Source organism: Bactrocera latifrons, unplaced genomic scaffold, assembly GCF_001853355.1.
Source record: "Bactrocera latifrons isolate USDA-ARS-PBARC rearing strain unplaced genomic scaffold, ASM185335v1 scaffold_146, whole genome shotgun sequence".
Classification (NCBI taxonomy): Eukaryota; Metazoa; Arthropoda; class Insecta; order Diptera; family Tephritidae; genus Bactrocera; species Bactrocera latifrons.
In genome coordinates this window covers 677,008-692,242 of record NW_017534919.1, presented here as the reverse complement: position 1 = coordinate 692,242, position 15,235 = coordinate 677,008, and the positions used below count along the sequence as shown (strand labels likewise).

General features: G+C 33.5%; 1 protein-coding gene across 1 annotated transcript; it reads left to right on the top strand.

The window, feature by feature from the left end:
- Window positions 1-1,358: 1,358 nt before the first annotated feature.
- LOC108965701 lies at window positions 1,359-3,471 on the top strand. Its single transcript, XM_018928281.1, has 2 exons — window positions 1,359-1,491; window positions 2,065-3,471. The coding sequence occupies exons 1-2, from the start codon at window positions 1,437-1,439 to the stop codon at window positions 3,372-3,374; spliced, it is 1,365 nt and encodes a 454-aa protein (XP_018783826.1). The 5' UTR covers window positions 1,359-1,436; the 3' UTR covers window positions 3,375-3,471.
- Window positions 3,472-15,235: the final 11,764 nt, after the last annotated feature.

Sequence of the window (15,235 nt, the reverse complement as noted above, 5' to 3'; positions counted from 1 at the left end):
TCGTTATCCAATATCGCAAACTACTCAAATACATGAGCATGTTCACTTGCACACGATAACTGTACAAAAGCCATGTGATATCTAATTTGGTCACATTGTCGATGTATTTATTGTGTGCTTCGATTCTACCGTTTTTCACAATATTTCGATATGGCACCTCTATTTCGTCTTCACTTCGGATCACTTGCCCTTTGTCATTTAGAAAAACAATATCGGCACATTTTTCGTCGCGGTAATATTCTGGCAACGAAGCTAGCAATTTATCGCGCAAGGTCTTGACCTTTGCGTTGTTTTCCAAGTCAATTGTTTTGCATTGATCATTTACAATGCAAACTTCTATGGAAGACTTTGCACTTTGACTGATAATTAAATTACACTCTTTATAATTCACTAACATCCTTTGTTCTTGTCTTCGCTCAATGGCACGGTTGCTGTCCATAAAAATTTCGTCTTCTGTCAGTCCCAGACCTACACGTGCAGCTGCATACGTAACTATTTCGGAGTCAAAAATCCTGTTTACGTTTACACCATTTCTTACAAAACAAATTACGACGTACGCACAAGAATAATTGACAACAAATATCAATAACATGAAAGATAGTAACGCAAAGTTGATTTTCATTGCAGACGATCCAAGTGTAACTTGATTGATAGAATTTTAAATCGAAACTGACAACATGATCACAGTTTCTCAAATTTATAACCAGAAAGTGAAAAACAAGGTGTGAGTTTCTGCTGATAATTGTTCCAAGTTATGTATTTGTAATATATTTTTCTCTTTCAATGGATTCTTGCTAAATTGTTTCTCTGTTTTTGTTAGGCTTTGATTATTTCTAAAGCGTTACATCTTTTATTCAGAATTCTGTTTTCATATGAACTGATTGTATGAAGTTATGTATTTGTAATATATTTTTCTCTTTCAATGGATTCTTGCTAAATTGTTTCTCTGTTTTTGTTAGACTTTGATTATTTCTAAAGCGTTACATCTTTTATTCAGAATTCTGACAACATGATCACAGTATCTCAAATTTATAACCAGAAAGCGATACACTCCATGCTATACACGGAAAAACAAGATGTGAGTTTTTGCTGATAATTTTTCCAAGTTATGTATTATATTTTTTTCTTTCAATGGGTTCTTGCTAAATGTTTTCTCTGTTTTTGTTAGACTTTGATTATTTCTAAAGCGTTACATTTTTTATTCAGAATTCTGTTTTCATATGAACTGATTGTACACTCGCACAGATCGTGACTGATTACGAATATCGCGTTGTTGTTTTTCGAAATGAATGCTTTTACACAAATCATCTGAATGCAATCACACAAATCGGAATAGTTTAAATAACCAAACGTTTGCTTAACGGAGCTCAGTATCGTTTCGTCAAACGACTTGACTTATATTCTAGAGTTAGTGCAGGCAAAAACTTGATATAAAAATGTCTTTCATAAAGTTGTCCTTTGTATTCATGGTTTTTTTGTTTTCTTTTGGTGGTAAGTGTTCATATTTATGTTATTGATATTGATTACTATTTTCCTAGACGGTTATTATATCAAAGTAAAATTGAGTTTTGAAATACAAAGGAGACAATGAATTCGAAATTAATTGATTATTAAATTTTAAACCTTTGTGCTACAAAAGCTCTCAAGTTTGCTTTTATACAAACTCGAAAAAATTAAATGGGAGGAAAATATGTCTGACGTCAATGCTGCATACAATTTAAACATTTGGTTTGACGATTTATTTAGATAAAAACAAATACTTTTGACCAGTGAAGACAAATTCTTAAAAAAAATATTTGAAGGTTTACCTTGATTTACAAGAAAGGTTCTTCCACAAGATAATCTATGTCAAATAAGGATCCTGATTTGTCAAATGATAATATTATCACCGTCGATATAGATTTGTTAACTTTTTTGTTATTGAAACAATTGAAACGAATTTTCGATTGCTTCTCAATAATGCGGAAATGTTAAAAAAAAGACCACGTTCCGTTATTGATATACACATATATTGAATCAAATTGATATACACATAGATATATTCAAAATTCTTTTTCGTTACAGATACGACGACTGTTCCAACTCCTCCAACTATTCCCATTCCTGGGAATTGTTCGGTCATTACGTCGCAAATAATCAAACTGTCGATTTTCGATTTGGAAGATGTACAAATAAAATCGGCTCTTTATTTGAAAATCAATGAATACGAGAATCAAACTGTCGGTCAATTTCTCGATTACTTGGAAAATGTTCAACATATCTCCTTGAGTTCACATACTGCATCCGTAAGATCTTTGAATCCACCTAAAGATGTCTCGCCTTTCACCACTATACCTCTAACGACACCACTGTGTCAAGCAATCGATGTATTGTATGATGTTTCGACCGCTGATCGGCTGTACACATTATTTGTAGGAGTGGAACTAACTCCACGACAAGCATTAGTGAGAAGATTTTCGAGAGGTCTTGTCTTCGACACTCACACGGGTCTCTTCAAGATGGGCTTCTTGTCGCCAGTCATCTTCGACAAGACCTATCAGCCAGTTGAAGATCCTCCAACGCCAAGTATCGTGATCGAAAAGCACATTATCGAAACGGTTCATACCAAAGGATCGACAGCATACAGTCAAAATGGATTTTCCGCTGAAATATCAGCATACATCATATCAGTGAAGGCGGAATATACAAAAGAAAGAAGTACCACGTCGAAAAATTCAGTGAAAATGCGAAACGCAGTCGTCTCACTATTAAACAAGAAAACAGGATTGTATGTGGACGAAAGTAAAATAGATTTGCACCCGTCATTCGTCGAGCAACTTTATTCCATTGTTGACAACAGAAAATTATCATCGTACGATCGTACGAAGCTTGTCATCCAGTTATTGAATCGTTACGGATGGTACGTAACGAATCAATTTACTCTTGGAGGACGACTGGACGTCGTCAAATCATTGCGTGGATCGAGTGCATCGAATGAGGAAAAAGAACTGGAAGCTTTAGAAACAAAGTTGGGTGCGGCATATAGTGTATTTAGTGCAAGTGTGGGCGCTTCTTCTAAAAGTGGTTCGAGCTCTATTGACACGAAATCGTATTTTTCATCTGATGAACGTATCACGTCAACGGTAGATCGAGCGACAGATATAGCGTCCTTCATGGAACATGTAGAAATCAAAGAAAATTGGCGGATCATCGCATTGGATAATATTATACCAACTTGCAAATTCTTATTAAGAAATCACAGTAATTTGTTTGCTGAAATTCGACGATTGATCATAAGCAACGTTCATCATCAATCCATCAGCAACTTGCAACCCCATATAAATATGTTGCAATTGGTGAATGATATATGGGGCCAATATGTTCAGCCTTTCTGAACGAATCAGATTGGGAAAAAATTCAATTAAACGCAATCCAACTTGTCTTACAATATTTCATATCTTTATTTTCAATAAAAGAATGCTCAGTTTGTAACTTTGTTTGCTTCTTTGTCTTTTTCTTTTTTTCATAACCAACAAAACAATTGATCTTCTTTGAAAAACATTTATTATATACACAGAGGAAGGTGCTATCGAGAGAAACCTAACCTGCCTGCACGACGGAATCATATGAGCAATTATATATCATCCTCACTATATGCTTTACTTAATATATGACAAAGTCTTCATACAATCAAATTTTTAAAGGTGTTGTCGACGGCATGTTTGGCTCATTCATACGATCGGCTAGACTTGATGTTTGTAAGAAAACGTTGAAGAAAAATTATAATAAGGAAAAAGGTAGACATAATTCATAAACAATTTGGTCTTTGCACCACCATACAATTATGATCAGCTATCAAAGCGACTCTAAGCCTCTGCTCTTTAATACATCATTCTGAAATTGCCATCCATTTCTCCCCAAGAAACACGGATTATTTTCTAAGGATAAACTATAATATCTGAAGCAATTTTCTAGATCAGACCACTATACCATGCAGCTTGTATGACAGCTATATACAAGATGGTCTTCAAGTTCTTGTATGTCACATTCTCTATTTGTGAAGAGTGTTTTAACTGCAGTGCAACCAGTGCACTCAGACTTTAAAAGCTCTTTGAATAATAATCAAAATTTATCGATAGAAGGAAAGTTTAGTCAAATGAATATTTTCAGAAACTGAGGTGAGGAACTAAGCTCACGTTTCGGTCAACCAAAGCAGATTTGCATTTCAGAAAGCGAGGGTGGTCCATAGCAAGATATGGACTTTGGCTAAAAAATTAATTTGTACTGCAAAAGCTCAAAACAAAATACCGAGAAAAGTGTCACCTGAATATCATAAAATTTCACTCGAAAAATACTCAAATCATATCATCTCTTTTTAATATAATTAAAACAAAAAATATGCTTAAAACATGTAAAATCCACCTGCAATTTTTCTCAGTGTACCTCGCACATATTCACAAATCTGTACGTATGTACAATAGCCCTCACTCAACCTGCTGATTTGTAAACCATTTGAATTGCGGATATACATCGCTTTGTGATTAATAGAAATGTCTTACACTCGAGGCGTTGACTCGCCGAACTCAAATCATCCTACAAACTGTTGAGTGAAGCGGTTATTTGGAATAGTTGGTGGTCATGGCGGTGGTGGTGGTGCTATGAATTGATTGAAACCATGTACGCGGCTGCGCACACTAATTGCTTTCACTATCCGCTGAGCTAACGCAGTATTTTTGAATTTTTCTGGTATGCGAACTTGTCCTCTTTTTACATGGTTGAATTAACTCGCAGCATTCAGTTCGATTATATTTGTGAAATCCTAAAAACGCGCGCCACAAAAGCCCACTCCGTTGGCCGCGGTAGTGTTGTATAAATTGCAACGCAAAAGCTGCATAAAACTTAAAAAATGGCAAAGGATAGACCATTTGATTCGATTTGTTTTAAACATGTCTCTAAAAGCAGAAAGTGCATGAAAAACTATCAAAACGTGCGCGTCTAAAGCAAAACAAACCACAAAAGCTGACGTGAATGTGGTCTTGCAGCTTTCAAACAGTTGAAAGTAGAATTTTTTACTCTTTAGGTGTTGGGCTTTGAACATACGGATGTGGAAGAATATATATCCATACATATATTGCTTTGGGTAGGCGTTCAAGATTCGTGAGATAATGGTTTTTACAAGCTTTGAGACTAATTTAATGTATGTTGTTAAAAATTTTTACAAAATATTTAAAAGATGTATGTGTGTTAACCGATTGATTTTTATGTGGTATAAAATCAACCGGAATGCCTGTAATCACCATACTCATTATTATAGGTTAAGGGAAGTTTATTTTAGCTTTACCGTTTAACGAGAATACGCAAATTCATTCAGATACTCTTTACCAAATTAGTCAAGAGAAAGTCAGTATAGTTATAAAATTCGATACAAGAGATTAAGAGTTAGTGATTTATGGACCAAACTCCCCTTTTTCTGCTCCAGCTATTTCGAGATTCCCTACTTTTTTAAAGAAAAAACTCTGTAACTTCAAGTTTAATTGGGAATTTTTATTATCGCTCGAAAGAATATACTTTGGCAATTGTTTTTTAAAAGATAATATCCTTTATATGTTGGCCGCGGCTACGTGACCATCCGTTGAGTCCAATATTCGATTACTCGATTGAACATTTCGACGGGTAACTGCCAAGAAACACGCGTGATGTTTGACTCCAAAGCCTGCATCGAAGTGTTTGTTTGCATAGACTTTAGACTTTACATATCCTCACTGGAAATAATCTAACGGTGTGATAATACATGATCTTGATGGCCAATCGACCGGCCCAAAACGTGAAATTATCTGCTCACCGAAGTGTTCTCTCAATAAATTCCCCAAATGCGGCCATTTTGCTTGTTTACATACATATTGAGCAATAAATTGGCCTCATCGCTGAAGAAATTTGACTCGAAAACATTGGCTATTTTTATAACTTTTCAAGAGCCGATAGAGTGAAGCAATGTCACTTAGGAAGGTCGAGCGGCGTCAGTTCTTGCTCAAGATTTATTTTATACGCTGCCAATTTTCCATACATCAGTCCAACTTGCTGCGAACGGCACTGATCGACATAACATGCTCTTCGTGTACATTTTCAGCTACAGCTGCTATTTTTTCTTCACTATTCGGCCGAATATTATCAGTGAATGCTGGGTTTCAAGATGGGTGATGGTGTTTAGTATGCTTACTAGGCCGATTATTTTAACCATACATTCTTTCTAGGACGTGTATTTCGTAATAAAGTTTCCACGATAAAATACCAAAGAAAAAACAAGGCTAATGAAAAAAATTCTCTACTTGAATCACCATGTAGCTAATTTTATTACTGGTCTTCACAAACTCTTTTCACAACTTAATGAGACAATTACAACAAAAATAAATCTTCAAATAATAGTCAATCTAAATTGCTCTAACAAATACAATCATCATGGCGAGCTGAACTTGTCATTTTTATAGTAAGCCGAAGTGCGAAGTTATTCCACTAAACCTAACCTACTCCCATCTCATGTTTCTCCCACGGGATCACTGGGCTATATACTATTTCAAGGGAGAGATGAAGGCATTTAAGTCTAATCTGATATCTCAATCTTATCATAATTAGAGCTGTTATATATGGTTAGAAGATCAGAAATAAAGCGAATTTTTCAGATTTTTTGAGATCTGAGACATTGTATTTGTTTTTAAAATGCTTTATTTATTCTTCCAAATCAATTTCATCCCCTTCAAAGTAATCCCCTCCCGATGCATTGCACTTATGCCAACGGATTTTCCAATCTTCGATACACTGGTTGTACTCACTTTCCGGGATGGCCTTCAGTCGCGCGGCACCAGATCAAGTGACTACAGTGGTTGCTTAACGAAATGGATTGAGTTCTTGGCGAAATGATCACGAATTACGAGGGCAGTATGGGGTGGTGCATTATCGTGGTGTAAAAACCAAGAATTGTCTTTCCACAATTCCGGCCTTTTTAGGCGGATAATGTTTCTCACACGAAGCATAATGTTCAAATAATATTCCTTGTTGACTGTTTGACCAGTTGGAAGGAATTCATAATGCACAACACCACTATAATCGAAGAAAACAGTCAACCTGACCTTGATTTTTTTGGTCTCGGCTCTCTTTTGGCACGATATTAGCTCGATTGATCTATTCTTTTGGGGTCGTAAGCATAGATCCAAGTCTCATCGCCAGTAATAATCGGAGAGCATCGTGCCACACACTTCAACGCGACGGCTTTTTTCCAAAAAATTCAAAATTTTCGGTAACAGTCGAGATTTGACGTGCTTGAGGCCCAAAACATCCTTCAAAATGGTATTGGCTATGCCAACCCCATCAGCAAGGTCCCTAATTGTTAATCGACGCCTTTTCAACACCAAATCTTTGAGTTGTTGAACGTGAGCTTCGTCGGTTGAGGCTGATGGTCGCTCTGGACGCTCATCGTCTTCGACACGGCTTGGAACTCACTACACCAGCTGTAAGCATTTTTTTTAGACATAGGCTCATCAGCAAAGGCTTTTTGCACCATCCTCAATGTATTCGCAGCTGAAAATTGATTCCGTAAACAAAATTGAATGCGAATTCTTTGCTCAACAAATTTCGACATCTCAAAAAACGAAAAACTCACTTTTAGCAGCTCACAAAACGACACGTATCTCAAACACTAATGAATATTTTGACATGAAATTTGACATAAATGTGACTGAAAGTACAATTAAAAAAAAAAGAATGACTCTTCAAATCCTTCGACGCGCGCAGTTTAAATTCAAATGTCACCTTATTTTTTGTTGTTCCTCAACATCCCTGTTTATTTTATACTCTATCTTTACTTATTTCTGTTTTGTTATCCCACTTTCTATCTCTAGCAGATTTTTTTTCTCTACTGTCGCTGTCATACAAACTGAACGATCGGCATCAAGTGCTTGTATGGGAAACTTTTTCATTTGACTATTGTTTAATATTACATATCTCCGTAGACAGGGATCACTATAGCATATATGTAGCTGGCATACAAATGGGCCGATCTTAGTTCTAGTAATGAATCTGTGTATTTGCGATGGGCAAAGTAGCTTGATTGCAAGCGAAGTTAAGGTTTATTCTTCTAATTCGTAAGCTGGAAGACCTCAAGTTTTACTTACTTGTTTTCTATGGGAAAAATATGTTGCAAAAAATCAAACATCTAACCTACTCTTCACTAGTTTTTCTAATTTTTTAGTAAGACACCCCTCATAACATCAAATTACATCCAGTGGCATTATTTATGTAATTAAAACAACAAAAGTCATCCTACTATTCGAAAAATTTAACATTCTAGGGCTAAGAAATGATTTAGTTGAACTCTTTTAATGGAAAAAGTAATAAGATATCTAAGCTTTTCATATATCTTTAGAAAAAGTACTGATAGCATAATTTATAAGATGATTGAAAAGGTGTCCTGCAATTTCACCTTCGGCTTTATAAAAGAAGAGTTTCTTGAAAGTGATATTTATACACCAAGCACATATTTTCAAACACAAATAACTTCGCAAAGAATAAATAATACTGAAAATTTAAAAAAAAAGTTTACAAAAAATCCACACAAATCATATTGCTCAAATTTGGGAAATGTTTTCAAAGTATCAGTACATCTTTTTGTAGTCTTATGTAAATCATGCAGCAGCATTTTACTATCACTATGTACATGTATGTTATAAGTATGTCTGAACCACAAAGGAATGTGCAGCTAAAGGGTTGCTTACACATATGTATACACATATTTCTGTATGAAAAGAATTCGGGTGATCATAAAATATGCCAGCTAAAATGTGCACAGAAATTTCGACACACTAATGTCCGCCGACAATTCAACGAACGCACACACAAATGACGCTAAAAATGTACAAAAGGTGTGTACTTCGTATTGTTGTTGTTTTTTTTTTATTATACTTTTCACTTCCTTATGAAGTTGAAAGTGAAAATACAAAGCAAAAGTTCCAAGCGAAATAATTCTACGTCCTGTGGCGCGGCATATCCGAGACAGTCCACTTTTTTGTAGCAACAATAAGTTGAAGTTGCCACACTACTTTGCTGTTGAAACTCCTCTGAGTTTATCAACTCTGTCTAAACATTTTCCATATACGCTTTGAGGACTTTTACTTTGTTTCATTTCGCAGAATGAATTATGCTAATCAGCGCTCTTGATATATACTCAAGTGTATATGTATATGTCTACACGTGTGTATGTGTTTGCATTGCAAAAAAGTGATGAAAAGCACAAGCGCAACAAAAATGAAGAAGCGCATTTCAAAAGAAATTTCTTCAGCAGAAAGTAAAGAAAAACAAAGTGCGTAAAATTCCACTATGGCAGAAAAACCACAACAACATCGCGGTAATACAATAACAATCGAACACATTACCGGCAAAGTTAAGTGCAAATAAACGCCAATATTACAGCAATGCAAAACAATCTTCCAAAGACAATGGCGTATAATAAAAGTCGCTACCGAACGCCATGCTGTGGTGTGCGGCCAGCGCTGGTCATACATGGCGTATGAGTAACTTGACGGAAAAAAAGATTTATGCATAGCCTGTATACAGAATAACGTAACTTGTATTGAGGTTTACAAGCACACTTGAGCGAATGTGCTCACATTGTGGCAGACTAATAAATACTCCTAAGCCACTTAAAGCACTTGAAGGAAAAAGAACTTAGCGACAAACAGGCAAAGAGTCAGATGGCAATGCTAAAAACTGGCAAGTTGAAAAGTAATACAAACAAATGTTGATAGTTAAAGCAGTTAAATGGGCGATAGCAAAACTGGAATTCTACTACTGAAAATTGCATGGGGGATGAACAAACCATAAGGGAACTTACAGGACAAATATACCATAGATACTGAGTCTCAAATAATTTGGAACTGAAAATTTCTTTCTTTCTTTTCAAAAAATGTAAACCCAAAATAATTGTTTCAGAAAAATTATAAATAAAAATATAATATAATATTTATTATAAAATATAATAAAAATATAAGAAAATGCTGTTTCAGATCAAAGCATTTGAAAATCCTTAAACGTTTTTTAAAATATCTCATGAAATGATCTTCTTTTCAATGAGCCTTTTTATTTCTCAAAAGCTTTCAATCAATTTAGAAACAAGAAACGTTAATTTGTTTACTTTTCTATAAATGTCACACAAAAACTCTTCTTTCTGCGAAAAACGCAAAGAAAGCTTTTGAGTAAGCTTTTCCAGAGCATTTGCTATAAAAGCTCTCGAATTATATTTTAAGAAAATATCTTAAAGTTCTTAATTTTTTGTATTCCTAAAAACTATTGGCATTGGTGCTTCTTACTGCAAAAAAGCACAAAAAATTGTTTGAATAGCTTTTTTAAATCATAGCTTTAATAGCCTTTGAAATATATTTACCTGAATAACTTTATTCTTATAAAGCTCTCGAGTTATATTTTACGAAATCTTAATCTATTTAGAACCAAATCATTATTATTTTCCGTAAATTGTTGAACAATTTTGCTTTATTTTGCGGATACGATTTAAAATTGCAAAAAGAGAAGCTTTTGGAAAGGTTTTTCTAAATCAAAGCTTTAAAGGCTTCGAAAATTATTAAAAATATTTCCCAAACCTTTCTATTCCAATGACCTTTTATCAACGCTAGTTTGTTGAAAATATTAAAAGCTTTTGAAAGAGCATTTGTAAATATGAACTTTCAAAAGCTCCTGAAATTATTTTTCATATTATTTAGACACATTTTTACGTTAATGGGCTTTGTAAAAAAGTTTTCCTGAATTTTTTAAATCTATCTTAGTTATTTGAAGAATTTTTCCACAAGACTAACATTGGATATATATTATATTTAATAGTTTAAGTCCTGAAAAAATTACTCGAAGAAATAAAATTGGCTAAAAAAAAGTGTAATTAATGTTAAACAAATATCTTCAAATTTTGTTGTACTCAGCCACTTATTTATAGTTTTCACCTTTAATCTGTAAAACTCCGGTATCAAGAAAATTTCACCCTCTTTTTTACTTTGACATACATAACTACTTCTCCTTTATACAACTTATAGTTCCTTCAACGACAGCAAAATATGGAAAAGTATGGCAACTTTTCCTTCTGCACGTGCTTTTTCACAACTTCGAAAGAGGTCGTTTGAGCAGTGCACGAACTGTGGTATCAGAAGTATAGAGAGCTTAATCATACTATGTCTACATACACATGTACATATATGTATCGACTGCAAAATACTTTCACTTAGCCTGACGTAAACTTCGTAACAACAAAGTGCTGTCCTGATACTGTATGCGGCTCCTTTCAAATTTTCATGCCACTACTTGTGGCAAGTGTGTAAGGCAACAATTTCTATTATACTGTTAGAAGGTGTTTAGGTATATGTAAATATATAAAATTATATATAGTTTATATATCGTTACAGCAAATAGTTACAAACGAAAGTGCAATGTGTACACTGTAAAATTTTTTATATTTTTTATATTTTTAATAAACATTTGTCATAGTTATTACAACTGGATTCCTGAAGAAAGCTTGGCTAGAAAGCTCTTATAAATATAAAATTTATTGCATAAATCAGTTCCTAGTAAGTCCAACCTTTCAAGAGAGCGTCAAAAATTGCCAACGCATAAAGTCAAGATGTTTAAAGAACGTTTTTGAATTTTTTTAATAAGAGTTTTCCAACTTAAAAGCTTTAAGAAGAGCTTTTACAGCCAGAGCTTTGAGCCATATCTTAAAATTTAAATGAAACATGTTTAATTAAAATTATTTAAAGTCACTACAGATATTCCATTAAAAGAAAATGCTTTCGATTAATTTTTATAAAACTACAGTTTTCTTTTTTTGCTCAATTTTTTATTTAAAATATTAAAATTCGAAAAAGCGTTTGCAGATCAGAACTTTCAACAACTGCTGAAATTATTACAAACTATTTTCTTGAAACAATGAACTTTATAACAAGGTTTTCATAGTTTATAAGATCATCTCTTCATTAAAAGAATATTCAAGTGTTAGTCTGATCAGAAAGCTTTTGTAAGATATTTATCGGATTCAAGATTTCTATAGTTTTAAATCAATATTTCAAATATCAATATTTCAAAATATCAAATTTTAAATATATATGATTATTAGGACGAAAAGCTTTTTGAAAGAACTTTTGGAGATTAGAGCTTTCAACAGCTACTGAAATTATTTAAAAAAAAATAAAAATTCTTGCAACAAAGAGCTCTCACCGGAATTTAAAAAAGTTTTGCTATTTCAGCACATCTATTATTCTTTTGTTAAAAAAAGCTGTTACAAAAAAAGTTTTCAGTTCACAGCTTTTAAAACTTCTGCACAAATTTTAGAGAAACAAATAGTTTAGTTTTAGTTTTTTTTCCAAATTAGAAAATATTTATGTCTTTTTTATTTTTAAAGCGTATTTCTAAATTAAAGTTTTCAAAAGCTCACACACCTTTTAAAAGATCTTGATATTAAGTGAAATAATTTAAATAGCAATAAATCTACTAGTCGGTATACTATACACAACGTGTGCAGAGAGGTATGGTCTGGATAATAGGCCACGACAACCACAGCCGTGGGAAAACGCGTTGTCGTAAGTTCTAACGACGTTATATGCTCACATAAAAATATTATTTGCCAAACCAAGCACACTTTGCTTTGCGTCAAGACATATGTTCCATATAACAACTTGCTAACAGGCATATCCTTAAAAACAAATCGCATTTCTTTCATGGTCTCATAGTATAGCAGCATAGTACTCGTAGAATGTATTTCGTAAACTAAAAGTTAACGGTATGAGCATATTACATATACACATGCGGTTTCGAAATCGTGGTGTTATCAGAGTTTTTAACTATGTTTGTATAAATGATTAGAAATATCTGTTTGTATTTGTGCACCTCTTAAGTGTATACAAGAGGCTTAGGATATAATATAACATATACATATATGCATATATTATATAATATAATGCGTATTTGTCGTTGCACGAAAAAGGTGTACAATAATACCGCAATAATGGACGAAATAACAATTACCGTTACAATGCAGTCGAAAGCAGTAACGAATTGCGATAATGGAATAATAGATGAAAGGAAACTATGCAAAGATGTATTCACTGGAGATTAGCAAAAGCCAAGTATACAATTGTGAAAGAGGGTGGACTCAAAGTAAGGCGGTAACGTTAGTTGGTTGATAAAGCTATTGACTTTAGAATACGTAAAATATAGTAGTTTAGGTAATAATTTCCATATATATTATGAACACAAATAATAAATTAAGGGCAGTTTATTTAAGCAACAGTAAGTAACAGGGAGTAAAAAGTCGTACTGTTAAAAAAAATAATTCTCTGAATAACACAAAATTTTTATAGTATTAAAATCCTTTAACAATTTGAAGCTACTTTCATTCAAATATATAATTTCCGGCAGCGCTAAAAATGCCCACCAAGGTCTTCAGTGATTACGGTTTTCACAATGGATGAGATTAAAAAAACAATCCCTACTAAAGATATTATACGTACAATGTTCCACGATCGGAAAAACATTCAAGCAAGCTGATGGATTATGCATTAAAAAGTATACGAAAAAAGTATCACATAAATATAACGCGAAAAAATTATTTATTTCGTACAACCCGCAGCGGAAATTTAAGTTTGAATAATTTGAAAAAATCACACGGAACCAAATCTGGTGAATCCGGTGGTGAATCCATGAATTGTTCTTCAATAATTCCGGCGGTTTTCTCGCGCAAACGCCACAGTACGGCCAAACAGAACTCGTTATTGACCGTCTGTTCTTCTAAAACAAATTCTTTATGCACCAAACCACGAATATTTAAAAAAAAAAGTCAAACACATAAGCCCATGTCTCAACGGCAGTTATAATGCTCTCCATTAATGTAGGATCGGAATTCGCATAAGCAAACTCGCCCAAAGAGACTTGTTTGTGGTAATCTTTTTGAAAAAATTCAGCTTTATCGGGACGAATCGCGCAAGAACGCGTTTCATACCTAAAATATCTAAAAAAAAAATCATTCGAACGGTCTCGCGAGAAATTTTTCTTCACATCAATAATATTTCCCGACTTTGACCTTTGCAAGTTGAAAAAGTATAAATAATTCGGTTCAACTCAAACTTAGTCCTTCCTTACTTGTTAGTTATAAACTTGGGTATACCATTTTTCCGTCCATTGTTTAGGATAAACAGTTTTATTCAAATTTTGTTTTTAATATTTGAATGCGGTAACTGCGATTAAAAATTTCAATATTATTCCTGGTATGAGTTTATTAAAACATAGAGCTCATTGAGTAAAGTCATCATATTTAATATTTTCACTTCCGTAATAGTTAATCCAAAATTGTATGCTTTGAAATATAAAAAGTTAGAAAAATTCCAAAAAATCACAAGCTTACTCATTGTTATTTTATGGAATTGCTTCAGCAACTGCATAATTTATTTTTCAGATTAATGGAAAAAATTCTAAAATAGGCTTTAGGAACTTGGCGTTAAAATAAACAAAAAAAAAACAAGTAGAATTAAACTACACTCATTTAGTCAATATTTTCCAGCTGTTTTGATTAAAAAAAAAAATAAATTAATTAATTAATTAATAAAATAACGGTGCGATCCACACAAGGAAAAGCCGTGTCTCGTTTTTGTTTGCTTTCTCACACACCACACATACAAACATATAAACCATCGCAGCAAACCATGTGAAAAAAAAATGAAATCAGCAGCAAAGTGAAAGTAAATCAATGCAAGCAAAAAGCTACAACAACAAAGCAACATAAAAATCCAAAATAGTTGCAAAACATAACTGCTTACATGTACTGCTAGCCGAATAAATACAAACATACACTATATAAATGCAAATATACAAAAATGCACGAAAATATAGGTGTACTATGTACAAACGCCTTCAAGTGTTTGGTGTAAGAATTCATCGCGCTACCGCTGTCCACAACAAAATACTTTGTTGAAGCGAAAAGTGTGTAAGCAAGTAAACCTTAGCAACACACAGCTATACTACGTACTTATAAATAAGTGAGTATAACAATAACAATAAGACTATAACAGCGGCAATAACAACCATGCAACACATTGGTAATAAATACGAGTTATACATTATATTACCATATTTTCATRCCAACTGCCAATTTGCACGAACAGCGTCGTCATCGTGAACGTCGCCGCCGAAATKTTGGTGAGCACGTGGAAAGGCTGGA